The sequence below is a fragment of the Pararge aegeria genome, chromosome 2 (assembly GCF_905163445.1).
Source record: "Pararge aegeria chromosome 2, ilParAegt1.1, whole genome shotgun sequence".
Lineage (NCBI taxonomy): Eukaryota > Metazoa > Arthropoda > Insecta > Lepidoptera > Nymphalidae > Pararge > Pararge aegeria.
In genome coordinates, this window is record NC_053181.1 from 18,572,260 (window position 1) to 18,586,771 (window position 14,512).

Consider the following 14,512-nt stretch of genomic DNA (forward strand, 5'->3'; position numbering starts at 1 on the left):
TAGGCTTCTTCTTAGACCAGGACGCGTTTGGAACCCTCGTAGCTTTAGTTTTAAGTTTACGAATGTGGTTATCGCCATCATCTCACTACCGTGTAATTCTTATGTACTCATCAAAAGTGCCACCTATGGGCCTTATTGAATAAAGATATTTTTGACTTTGACTTTGAATTTGATAGCACACATCCTGCAACGAAACAAAATTGACAGTTCTAAAAATGGTGCCACCATTTGCCACAAAAAAAACTGGTAAGGTAAAGATCTGTGTTTAGTTGAATCTGCCTGATACAGTTCCGTAATCAATCTAATTAAATAAAATACACTTTATTGTACACCAAATTAAAAAAACAAGCATTAAAAACAAACACAATTAAAATAAAGGAGAAAAGGTACAATAGGCGGCCTTATCGCTTAAAAGCGGCAATCTCTCACAGGCAAACTGCCAAATCAAATTGAGTACATGAAGTTATGAAGAAGGTATAGGATGTACCTACACAAAATAATACTTAAATAGTAAACATAAATTACAAAAATAAATAAATAATAATAATAAATAAAATAAAATTAACTTACTTCATATATACGTATACATATACCTAATCAACATAAACGGAGTAGTCAATTACTAGCCTAAGGTAACAATAAACAACCCTCAATGGACCAAAACTACATCTCTCTAGAATTAATTATAATCCACACAAATCCTAACAATAAGCGCCATTGTCGAACCAATTTTGTCGATAAATTCTGTATTTATATTTGTAATAAACTTATGATTAAGCTTTATTGACGGACGGCCCATTGGCACAGTGGGCAACAACCCTGCTATCTTAGTCCAAGGCTGTGGGTTCGCCGTTCGATGCCCACAACTGGAAGAATGTTTTAGTGATGAACATGAATGTTTTTAGTGTCCGTGTGTTTATCTGTTTAATGTTTACGTATATTATTCTTCACAAGCTACGGTACTTTGGGACTAGATGGCGATGTGTGTATTTTCGTAGTATGTTAAAAGAAAATTGTAGGGGTCACGTTCAAAGTGTAGTAAAGAAGATGGATGTTCATTGTTATTTACTTCTAATAAGTATAAATCAAAAGATATGTTATAGTTATACCCACCCAGGGTATAATTATAATATACCTATAAAAATATATGCTTGTATAACTAAAATGAAAAATTTTGGAAAAAAACTCTCTCCTTTCAAATAATGCACCCCGCACTTCAACTTTGAATTAATATTTTATTCCTTAAAATAAGCCGATTTAGAAAATTTAGTTGTTAAAAATATTTTGTAGGTTAAGAATACACATGAAGCCAAGCGAAGGCCAAACTTGCCTTGCGTGTTGTCTTGCGTATTTTCACCGGTTTGGACGCGTATGACGCAAATTTACACGACACCGCGGACGCAAAAAAGCGAAAATGCCAAAAAGCACGCGTGGTTAGGTGTTAAGAAAGCTTAATTATTAGTGAATCTTGATTTTCCGGCTTCAGTTTACGTTGAAATAATGCCACAGATTCAGAATAAATTGTGGCGAATGAGTGATTGAGAACGTGTAGAGTTAAGGGAAATCTCAGCTTTTCCGTTGAAAATAACGAAAATGCACATACAATAAAGATTTTTAGGCTATATTATAATGGTTATATGGTGTGATTGCAGCAGATCACTAGTATACAGTTATATCTACAAAACGGTATGCACTCACCCATAAATCGCTGCGGCTCCCGCGATAGCGCCTCCGCATTGCGCGGCGACGTAGAGCGCGGCGCGGAGCGGAGACACGCGGCGCCGCACACACAGCGCCACCGACACCGCCGGGTTCACGTGTGCACCTGGATTAACGATACGTTATGACATTTCACCATCGTCATCATTATTATCAACGCATCACCGGCGTCTAGAGGGCACGCGTCTCCTCCCAAAATGAGAAGGGTTTAGGCCGTAGTCCGACACGCTGGCCAAGTGCAGATGTAGACAAAGATGTTATCACAAGCAAGTGATATTGAAATGCATAAATTAAAAAAAACCGCACAAAATTCTGAAAAGTTGCGGGCCGGAGATCGTTATCGCAGTGGCGTGCATGAAGGGCACTAGCACAAAAGCACTGCGTACCCAAAGATTTTTGTATAACTCTGCGAACTCGGTACCCCCAAAACAGAGGGAGACTCCTGCCACTGGGTTATCACCGCTCCGACGTTACATTTCAAGCTATTACCTAGCGCCGTTTTAAGGTTACCCGCAAAAAAATGTTTTTTTACAGATGCTGTTCAATTTCAATAAAACAGCACATTTATCTGTAAAAATATTCAAAGAATAATTCTGTAAAATTAGTGTTAGTCGGTTACGCAGAGTCGAGGGCTATTTCTCGATAGTACGCACACTGCATGTGACCAGGTTACGCAAATTTACTAAAGCTAAGACCAAACCAAAGCGTCAAAATCGGGTCCGCAATATGCAAATTTTCGACCAATCACAGAACGCACCGGTTTGATCCACCCCGTGATTGGTTGCAAGAAGAATGCAAACTTGTACGCTACCGAAGACGCAGACTAGAAGAGTTGGTTTGAGCTTGCAGTTGCAATTGCAGTTGGTAGGTGATGCGATTTTTATTCACAAAGAACCCCAGGACCTCGCAATCCATAGCCAAACCTGTCAACCACTACACACCGACAGAATAATAAAACGTTAATTTAATAATAAATTATACGTGGCGTGTCGTTCGTTACAAATAAACTGCAAAGGAATAATTTATATTCGAAAATAAAAATAATAATAGTAAAAGTTCTCCACTGCAGTGCTATAAAACATAAAGCGAAATTATCGGACACAAAAACCAATCTCGTGGGACACAAAGAGAATGTGTACACTGTGCATACACTCCATGAATGTTTAATGCAAAAAAAAACCACTTGCGAAAAATATATTTCAGCTACTCTTTATTTAAATTACACTTATCTGTATAAATAGTTATTTTTTTCTTGAACATATAACAAGTTAGTAAGTTGCGGTTTTTTTTTGTCAAACTGGAATGGAAAATAGACTAACGCTTTACTAATAATCATGGCATAACGTTAGACATGCAGTGTTTTATCACACTGCAACTGACAGGAGCTTTCGAATAGTTATTCAAACCATTCCGACTTTATGCAACTTTAATTGTTAGTAAGTAGTAGATTTTATAATTTCTGATTTTTCCGTGGTCTGGTCTGGTGTGAGGTTTTGGTCGTGGCAAGTAACCACTCTATCGACAAAGACGTGCCGCTAAGCGATTAAATGTCCAGGTGCGATGTCGCGTAGAAACCGATTAGGGACTACCATACAGGTCCCTAACAGGTTAGCCCGCTACCATCACATACCATCGGTTGAGATACAGTCAAGGACTAACTTGCAGTGGAATAAAAAAAAGGTACCTACCTACAGTACTTTACCAATTCACTCTAGCAAAAGCTTCTTCACTGTTTGTGAGTGCCAGTGAGCCAAAACTCGGTTATTCAGCATAAGTAATGCTACACTGTGCAGTGTGCGCACATTTCCATATTGTGTGCAGGTCATGAGGTCAAGCGGACAGACTAACGATGTGCATTACTTATAATGATATTCATTTTTGCTCCTACCTACTTATCTAACACGTCTACCCTTTAATACCATCCATACGTTTACAAATACCATTATTTTAGACTAAACTCTTCTTAAACTATCATTTATTTATATATTTTTTTAATTTTCAACAGTGAAATTATAAAAGAAAAATAAAAAACACTATTAAAAATTTATAAAAAAAAACCACTCCGCTTGCGGGGCTTTCGAGTACCCAAGCAACCGGCGCGGCGGTCAGGACTGCAGAGTCCAGAGTGAGGAACCTTCTAAAAATACGCTTCTTTTCGAGGACTACTGCCTTCTGTATCCGACCCTTAATCCAACAGCTTTTCGCGAGAAGACCATTGACTGAATCGGCGATCGGAACAATAACGGTCGACTCAACACCCCACATGGCAGTAATCTCGTGAGCAAGGTATTGTATTTAGATACTTTTTCCTTTCCAGCTTTCACCAGATTATGTGGAATAGTAATGTCAACAATAATTGCACGGCGCACTGATCGATCGACTAGCACTATATCAGGTCTATTAGTTGTAATATACCTGTCAGCGAAAATCGTTCGATTCTAGTCGAGCAATGCACTGCTATTTTCGAGAACTGACTAAAATCTTATTATTATCTACCGAAAAATATATAGCTAATGTTTCTTCTGAATAAAATACTTAGCGGTCACAAAACCTAACATATAATTACAAAGAGGAGGTTTTTTTATGTTAGTTTGGTTGTGCTCAGTTTAAGCTCGGAAATAGCTCCTACCTGATCTATTTTAACCATTTTTTACCAACAGTAACATGGGCATTACTATTTCTGAACAATAAATTAAGGAGTCATTATTTAACTTGGTAAAAGTTTGAATATCTAGGCCATGTAATGAAAAACCGAATATACGACCGAAACCGAAGCGTTGGGCAAAGAACATCTTGGCTGAAAAACCTACGCCAATGGCCTGGAAAAAGCACTCGTTCCTTGTTCAGTGTTCCTGTGTTCAACAAATATACATGTTGTTTTAATGATCACCGAACTTCGAAAGAAGATGGCACTTAAAGAAGCAGAAGAAAGTTAAGATTAGATAAGTTAAGATTAAGTACTTAGCAAAATTTCGCCTAAAAATGCACTATTTGGCGTAAACTATTGATGACACATAAAAGTTTTGAAACTACAAAAATCCCCGAAAAAACTGACATTTGTAAAAAAACGCAATTAACGCGGACAAAGCTGCGGGCAACAGCTATCAGTTATAGCCACTAAACCTATTTGTTATATATTTACTAGCTGTTGTCTAAAAGGCTTTGTCTTGATTTAGCATCAGTTTGTCCGGTGAAGGGGTGAAGCGGTGATAGCACGCACCTGTAACTTTTCTAAGTTATGTGCGTTTTAAGTAACTAAAATAACACTTGCTTTAACGGTGAAGGAAAACATCGTGAGGAAACCTGAATGCCCGGAAGTTCAACATAATGTTCTCAAAGGCGGTGGAGTCCACCGATCCGCACTGGGCCAGCGTGGTGGACAGCTTTAACCCCTCATTGTGGGAGGAGGAGACCCGTGTTCTGTGGAGGGCCGCTAATGGGTTCATAGGATGATGATGATGTCTTTCAAACGGCACAACGTAGAAATTAAAAAATTTGAGAGATCATGCTTTGAACACCTTAGAGTATCCGAAAGGAATTTTAGGAAATTTCAATTCCACCCCCCTTAACAGAGGAAACAAGTTCGTATAGTCTGTAATTTTTCAAGAAACTTGGTAGGTTAAAAATTAGAAACACGTTTTTTACAGTTTCCGGAAATACTATTCTCAAAACGGACGAAATAAAATAAAACTTGGTGAGTGTAACTTTTAAAGTGAGGGAGTCGGGCATACACGTATAAGCATCGCGACAAAATGTATTTATCGCATCATATCAGAAATGTTACGCAAATAGTTGCTAAAATTCTCAATAAGACCAGTCAAAATAATTGTCTAATACCCAATTAAAGTACTCCATAAGATCCTATCAGTGAAGCCTTGGTACGGATTTTGTGCGAGGGATCTCCGGATTAAAGACTCGTTAGCCTGGATTATGTTAGACTGAGAGATTTAGGCTTAGTACGTTGTGGAACGTTGTTTTCACGCAGCAAAATACCAACGGATTGATGTGATTTTTAAGCATGGACAGTGGTGGAAATTAGTCATTTTAATCAATAATGTCGGTAATTTTGAGACAAGACTGCAAACGTTAGTTTTTTGAAAAATACCTAACCTCTTCAGGATATGAATTTTTAATTTTATTTATTTTTTTAATTCCAAGTTGCACAGATGATGTTTTTTGGACAATTATTGTTGATGAATATTTTATCACCTAGAATAAATACAGAAATGGTAAATCTTTGGAAAAGAGTATATTTTTTTCGTACTAATAATCTTCACATTTTTTTTTAACTGAAGTAGTCTTAGGTCTTGGATACTTTTCATACCTTTTTCTTTTCCCACAAGTTGACTGCTCCGCGAGGTTTAATGTACGGCTTACCAACAAAACTGTGAACTGACGATATTTTGCTGTAGAAATTGATTTTGAACTTGCATACTGGTGACGAATAAAATAAAGGAAAATGACAAAAATTTTCGGAAAATCGGAAATATGTAAATTTCGTAATAACCTAAAATTATTTTAATATATGAACTACTCGTACAACAACAGGACAACAGGTCCGTTTGTCGGGTTAGATATATATATGTATTGTATAAATAAAATGTAACTATCCGTTAATATTGTTACTTCAAATAACTTAATAAAACTGTTTAGCTGAACTAAACGCAAGATTATAAAGATAGTCCGAATTGAAAAAAAAAAAAAGGGAAAAGTACCTCAGTAAAATTATTAATTATAATTTAATTTTGCGAAAAAATGAATGTGAACGAAAGACCATGCTGGCACTCTTATACTAAAAGAAAGTTCTTTTAGTAGGTATAGGTAGGTAGGAACTTGGTTAGGACACATATTATATCCTGTAAATGTGGCATGTAAAAAAAAATGTCTTTCTTAGATACTAGGAGTAAAAACCACTAGACATGGCTGTACAATTATATACCTTTGCCTTTTCCCGACGGGAAAGAATAAAGAAAGATAAAACTAGGTATAAATGACTAGGTATAATTAACCCATCAGTAGACAATGTTATATCAAACAACTTTATAATAACTTATGACTACACGTGCTCGCCCTTCACCCTTTAATCCCCCGTCATAATTTTATATCGGCCGCAACAATGACATTTTAAATTGTACCACGGGACTATCGCTCGCTCTAAAGCTATCATCACAATGCAGCTTAATTTAACTGAATTGGGAGATGGTAATAGAATTTAAATGTGGAATTATTTATACAGGATGCTGTTTTTAGAGCGGTCAGTTTAACCAAATCCCAAGTACGCAACGGCTCTGAAACTCATACACATACACGCGACCTTATTTTTTGTATATTTATCTATACTTCTAATATTAAAAGAAGCAGATGGACCATTTGATGGTAAGTGAAAACCCATCATATAAATAGAGCAACACTTCGACGGGTATGGCGAGGGACACGTCGTACAAAGTGCCGCCCTGTGTCCATCAACTGAGTTGTAGAGTGCCTGTAATTACATCGGCAACCATGCTCTTTGCAGAAATAATGCATCTCGATAATGGACACAACACAACACGACACTAATATTAATCTGGATTTAGAAGCCAAATGTATAATCTATACTTATAATAATTTGCATTAAATCACGAAGTTCAAGCTTTCTGGACTCCTCCGTAAACAACATCCTGTATAGTGTATTCTTAATCCGCCCTAATTTACACTAATGTGGTCACATCCCTATTTTAAGATCCACGGACACCTAAAAATCGATACACAGAGTAACAGTATACATACAGCCGCAGAAAAGGAAATAAAAGCCATTTTTTACTTTTCTGCTTTTCGTATACAGCTATTAGCCAAATATAAAATAGGTACGTGTAAGCCTTCGACATATTGTTATATTCAACTAGCTGTAACCCGCTTCGCTTCAATATGTTTATTCCTGTTTACATGGAAAAAGCGTAGGAAAAAAACGTAAAAAAAGAGTAGTACATGTATATAAGAAGTTAATATTACGTTGTGCGTAAAAAATCAATGCATTGGTAATTTTTTAAGTTTTGCGAAGTTATTTCTACGGATGAACTGCTGAAGCTAAAGATGTTTCATACATTATCTACCACATAGATTACCTACAAAGTTATATTTGTTTTTTCGCCATTGGTTGCCTGAAATTGTATACTGGGTGTATATATATTGGGTGCAATAAAAGAATATTCATCATTCATTCATTCAATTATACTACTTTACGTTAGCGTATATCAGTCACTCTGTAGCGATGGATAAATTCTTATCTATCCGTACCTTATTCCTAAAGTTTCGATGTTGTGTAGTGTGTGCGTGTGTTGTGTGTGTGACCCGGTATTCCGTTATAAATTGAAAAGAGCTGCCAGGTGTGTTTACCTGCTGTTTTTGTCCGCATAGGTTTACACAACCTTTATTTTTGCACGAAGTAGGTACCTACCTTATATTGTTATATTATCGGAAGATAGCTATTGTATAATATCCCGTGGACCGAATGTCACGACGTTACGATCTCAATACTGACTAAAATACGCGATTTAATTGAGAGTAGGATCTACGTACGGTGTTTCTTTAATCATTGAGGGTTCCCAATCAGTGGCGTGCATAGAGGGTATACACAGGGTATGCAGATGAATGAATGAATGAATACACTTTTATTGTACACCAAAGAAAAAAAGTAGTACAGATGATATAAAATGAAGAAAATCTTGGAGTACGAGTTATAAAAAACTTAAGTATTAGGCATTATAAGAGTTATAAAAAGCTTACCCTTAAATATTTATAACTCGAATTGGAGATTTTCTTCATTTTATATCTGTGACGGTTAGATACATGTCCAGTCCACGAGCTAGTGGAGACGAAACTCTTGTGCTCAGAGAGGCCTTGGTGGAACGCGTTAATCTGGCCTTAAGCGAGGTGTCCGATTGGGGTGACACTAATCTGGTACAGTTTAATGCTTCCAAAACCCAAGCGTGTTTGTTTTCCGCCAAACGGAGTCCGTTCCCCCTAACTTCGACTTTCCGAAATGTATCTGTGCCAATCACGAATAGTATTGAGCTCCTAGGTATCAGCATTTCGTCCAATCTAAGCTTTGGACAATGCATCGAGTCCAAAGCTAAAACTGCTGGCAAAAAACTTGGCATCCTCAACAAAGTTAAGCGCTACTTCACGCCAGAACAGCTTCTAACCCTGTACCAAGCTCAGGTTCGGTCGTGCATGGAGTACTGCAGCCATTTATGGGATGGCTCTGCCAAGTACCAGCTCGATGCTTTGGATTCGGTGGATCGTCGTGCTAGGAGACTCATTGGCAACGACCTTGTAGTCAGTAGACTTCAAAGCCTTGAACACCGGCGCAAGGTTGCTTGTCTGGCTGTTTTCTACAAGATACATTTCGGAGAGTGTGCTCAGGAGCTATTCGATTTGGTCAAACCATCTCCTTTCTACCATCGAACTGCGAGGCACCGAAAGAATCTGCACCGTTACGTGGTTGAAATACCATCAACACGTACGAAGCGTTTTGCTTCTTCCTTTCTGATCCGCACCGCAAAGGCCTGGAATGCCCTCCCATCTTCCGTCTTCCCTGATACCTATAATCTGGGTACCTTCAAATCAAGAGTGAATAGGCATCTTCTAGGCAAGCGCGCTTCATCTTAGGCTGCTTCATCATTTACCATCAGGTGTGATTGCAGTCAAGCACTTGTCTATATACTTTAAAAAAAAAAAAAAAAAAAAATCTGCATATAGTGGCGTGCAAAGCCCTTGGACCCAGGGTATGCAAAGGGGCTTAGCACAACACTTTAGTTACAAAACTTTATTGGTCCTATCTGAAGGCTCTGTATGATCCTGAGGGTAGGGTATGCACTGCTTATTTGCTTATATGCAATGCACGCCACTGTAATCCCAATCTACCTACTTATACCGTTTCTCGAAAGGAACGGATATATTAGAGTTCGATTCCCACAAGTGGACAATGTTTGTGGGCTGAACATGAATGTTTTTCAGTAGCTGGGTGGCTATATATTATAAGTATTTATGTATATTATTCATAAAATTATTCATCAGTTATCCTAGTACCCATAACACAAGCTACGCTTACTTTAGGACGAGATGGCGTTGTGTGTATTGTCGTAGTATATTTATTTATTTCAATGATTGTAATATTTATAATTCTCTTGTTTGTGTGAATTTTACTAAACTTCGAAACAACTGTATCGATTTTGATTAATGTTTTTTTGTGTAGGTGTTAAAGCACCACCTGTGGGCAGTGACATACTATTCTGGTACTAATAATATAAATAGAGGATTCTAGATATCCCAATGTCCCTTGTTACATTGTTGTAAACATTCGTATAATATAAGTGTCTAAGTACAGCGCCAGAATGGCGTCAATCAATTTAATTCGTCAATTCATCACATCAACCCATTATGAGAAAGGGTTAAGAAGAAGTCCACCATGCTGGCCCAGTACGGACTGGAGGACTCCACACACCTTTGAGAACATTATGTAGATATCACAAGCATGCAGGTTTCCTCAAGATGTTTCCTGTTATCCTTCACCGTTGAAACAAGTGATATTTTAATTACTTCAAACTCACATAACTTAGAACTATTACTTGGACCCCAGAAAGTGAAGTCGAGCTCCTACCCAATGCGCTATCACCGCTTCCAATTAATAGAGATAAGGATTCTTCAATTAATGGAGCCAAAAACTAAGTGTCAGTAGCCTTACGAGTGGTAATAATACAGGTCAGAAACCCGTAAACCATACCAGAGATGTGAGCGAAGCATAGAGTCAGGGTTGCGATGGCGCAGCCGGACGCGAGGGCGGTGGACAGCAGCACGGCCGACGCGGAGGCCCCGACTCCCGCGCCGCCTGCCGCTCCGCACACTATGAACACGTACAGGAACGAGGCGGCGCACTCCGCCACCACCGCCTTCCACAGCGATAGAGTCCGCACCTCAAGCCTGGCGGGCACCTTCCCCAGCACATCACTACTTGGACTCGCGTCCCTACGCAAACACTCTAGCTTTTCAAACAACGTTACTATGTGTTGCTCTAGATTATTATCCTCGATATTAAATGTCTGTTCACCCATTTTAGTATTTGATAAAAAAAACTAGTTTATTTATTTTTCACGCATTAAATTATCTAGCTTAGGTAAAGCTGTATTTTATTAAATTTTTGCCTTTTATACAATTAAAAACGTCTGTCCCCTCAGATATTAAAAAGAAAAAAATATAGGATTAATATTCCCACAAATGAAAACAACACAAAAACTATTAAATAGTTTAGGTAAACACAGATGCTGTACGTTCTTTGATATACGCTTTTTATGTATTTAAAAATGCTTAAATATGTCCCTCAATAGATTTAAAAACAATACTCTCACTCAAATTAAAAAAAAAACACAAACACGTTCCAAAATATTTATCACAAAAGTACGAAATTCGCGCGAAACGTTCTGAAATAAAAAAGTCACAGTACTCAAATAGACGAATTCCCGCGCTACGTTCTGAAAACGGATCGGGAAATACACCCACGCGGAGCCACTACCCGGCTCGAAGTGGTTCGACGCGGCAAGTGAATGAACGGAGACTGAACTGAATGGCCCGCACATGTCCCGCCAGGGCCACTTGTTACACCCCCGCCCTGCACTTTGCGAAGGGTGCAAATTGTAATAAAATCACCAACTTGCCGCACCATTTCTGTAACAATAACATTTAATTATGTGTGCAATTATCGTTTGGATTTTTATCTTTTTAAAGTATGCACCGGCCTAGTTCGATATATAAGGTACCCAAATAATGCTTCAAAGTTAAAGTTTCTGAAAATTCGTCGTTCGGCTTGTGCGTATCTTTTTCCATTCCTTCAACTTCCTAAAATTTTCCCTTTTCAAATTTAGTGGAAACAATGATTCAAATTTAGATTCAAATCCGCGCTGGTATTTTTTTTTGCATTTGTATTTGAAAAAAAAACGCATGGAATCAACACAGTTATTATTTTACAGGAAAATAACAGACGTGTCTAGTATAAAATCTAAACACTTGCAATCTATCTGCCTAAGTGGCCGATGGCCGCAAAATATGCGAAAAAATACAAAAGTTTCCCAAGGTGTTCTAAGTAAATATATTAGGTATATGAAAAAATATGCATTATATTTTTTTTTCTAAATATCCATGATGATAAAGCTAGTTATTTGAATAAGAATTAACACTGCGATATTAATGTAACCCACTTTTGTTCCAACCGCGGTCAAATAAAAATTACACTCAGATATATCCCCCCCTTTTTATAGGTAATAACGATTAAGTAGTTTAATCATGTAATACATAATTTGTATCATGTCTCATCAATAGTTTTCTCAGCGGCTTCATTCTGGCGTGAGTGATGAATTTCATAGGCAACATTTTGCAACTTTGGGTCACATTATAGCAATGGTCTAATGTCACATGTGGATCTCGATTTTTTTATAATAAATTATAGTCTGTCGTTTTGTGATAGTTTAGCTTTCTTTCGGTGGAGAAATGATTAAAATCGGTCCAGTAATGAGCCTATTGGGTACAAACAAACAAAGAAATAAAAATAATAGTGCGTAGAGTCCCTCCGCGCGGAAGTCAAACTTCGTAATTTGGAAATGAAAATAGGAAGAGGTGTTTTTTTAAGACAAACTTTATTAACATTGCTTACGATTCACAATTGATCGCATCTTTTAATTATCATTATGAGATAGAGAAATGTATTTAAAGATCTGATAGAAGGAACCCGTTTCACATACAAGTTTAAAAAAAGCCAACATCACATGTTCCCACGCGGTCACCCATCCAAGCACTGACCGCACCCGATGTTTGTGTAAATTCGGTGATCGGACGGGAGCCGGTGTTTTCAACAAGGTATGGACGTTCACAACAATTACTTACATTTAAATAGAAGACCAAAATCAACGGTGGATAAAAATTGAATAATGCAAAATCCTTAAATCCATATAAGAATTTGTTAGATTTTACTTTAATAGTTTTCTTACTTTTAGTACATTTTGTAGTAAGCTAGTTAACTTTCACGTGATAAGTAGAAAATCTCTCACACTCTGTCTGCTCTAAAGCTTTTACCAAGAATCTGCAGGCAAAATATTCACCAGAAAATAAGCACCAATTCGACTTTCTTTTTCGTTATTAATTTTATTTAAAATAAGGTAAAAAGCCAAAAATAGACTTCCTTATTTATTTTAGATTATATTCAAAACAAAACAAAAAGCCAACATCACGCGGTGTTCCCAGGCGGTCACCCATCCAAGTACTAACCGCGCCCGATGTTGCTTAACTGCGGTGATCGGACGAGAACCGGTGTATTCAACATGGTATGGACGTTGGAGACGGTTTCATTGAATTACACAATCCAATTATGGCTATGTACCTTGTTGAAAGTCGCATTAGAAGTTTCACTTCAAAAACCTTTCCTCTTTTTAATGTTAGTAAAATTTACTTAGTATAAGTATCTATGATTGGTCGGCACCCAACGAGGTGGAGAGATGACATCAAACGAGTCGCTGGAAACCTACACCCCCAATCATCACTTACCACCAAATAAGATTGCAGTCAGGGGCTAACTTGTACTGGGAAAAAGGAGCTGTTTTATCGAATCAATATGGCTGCTTCTCAAAACGCTCATCAAATGCGCAACTCATTCGCTAACTAATAATAATTCTCTTAAACTCATTCCAAGCTGTAGTTACAGTTTACACCACAAAAGGGTATTATAACGCTGCTTTACCGGTTCACCAGAGTATTCCTTTTGCAAATTTTGCAAACTTTGAAAAACATTATGACGGCCGATTGGCGCTATGGGTTTCTGAGTCTGCTTTCTGAGTCCAAGTCTGTGAATTCGATTCCCACAACTAAGTACAAAATGTTTGTGTGCGGAGCATTAATGTTTTTAAGTTTCTGGGTGTTCTGTATATTATCAGTAATTATGTATAATGTTCATAAAAATATTCATCATCTTAGTACGTCTTAGTAGATGGCGTTGTGTGTATTGTCGAAGTATATTATGCTCTTGTTTATTTATCCAAACCGTATTTTTGTACATGATTTGCCTATCCATCAACTCTAAATAACCATTATTAAATACTGTATTAGATACCTTATTGCTACTATATTATTTACTATTACTTTCTTAATGAAAAATTAAAATAACGAGACGCACGATAGGAGTTTACGTCTATGAGTAAAGTATCCGCTGGGCCAATCTATCTGTCTGTCTAATAACTTTAGACGAGCAATTCTTGTATATATGATAATAATAAATAATTATAATATATATAACACACCAACTAAACATAATACAAAAGCAACTTATAAACTAATATAGGGTGTAATGGTGGCCTTATCATTGATAGTGATCTCTTCCAGGCCAACATTAAGAGAAAATAAGAGGAAGAGGAGGGGAGGATTCCGAGATTCAGATTACTTATAAACGGCTCAAATTATTTCCCTAAAATTTATTTAAAAATTTAAATAAATCGAGATAGAATCACTCATATCCCTCTCAACTTTATCATTGCAGTCTCCACTGACCCATAGGTCGTCTTCGGCCTCTACGCCTACATGGCACTATGGTCTACGATAAAAACATTAACGTAAGTGCTTCCACTTTCATCGCTTCGTCCATTTTCTCCTTAGGCAATTAATGTCAAACGACAGTAATGTCAAAAAAATCCAATATGTGTTTATCAAGAATGTTCGTAACATAAAACGATTGTCCAATTAATGTTTTTCTTAAAGTATATTAATTTGTAATTTT

At 37.2% G+C, this 14,512-nt stretch overlaps 1 protein-coding gene and 1 non-coding gene across 2 annotated transcripts; both read right to left on the minus strand.

Moving 5' to 3' along the window:
- Positions 1-1,694: 1,694 nt before the first annotated feature.
- Positions 1,695-10,811, minus strand: LOC120633105 (neurogenic protein big brain-like). Its single transcript, XM_039903218.1, has 2 exons — positions 10,484-10,811; positions 1,695-1,825 (listed from the first exon to the last, which is right to left on the minus strand). The coding sequence occupies exons 1-2, from the start codon at positions 10,809-10,811 to the stop codon at positions 1,695-1,697; spliced, it is 459 nt and encodes a 152-aa protein (XP_039759152.1).
- Positions 10,812-12,965: 2,154 nt separating this feature from the next.
- LOC120635331 lies at positions 12,966-13,084 on the minus strand. The gene has a single exon (XR_005659279.1). It is a non-coding gene; the product is annotated as a 5S ribosomal RNA (ribosomal RNA).
- Positions 13,085-14,512: the final 1,428 nt, after the last annotated feature.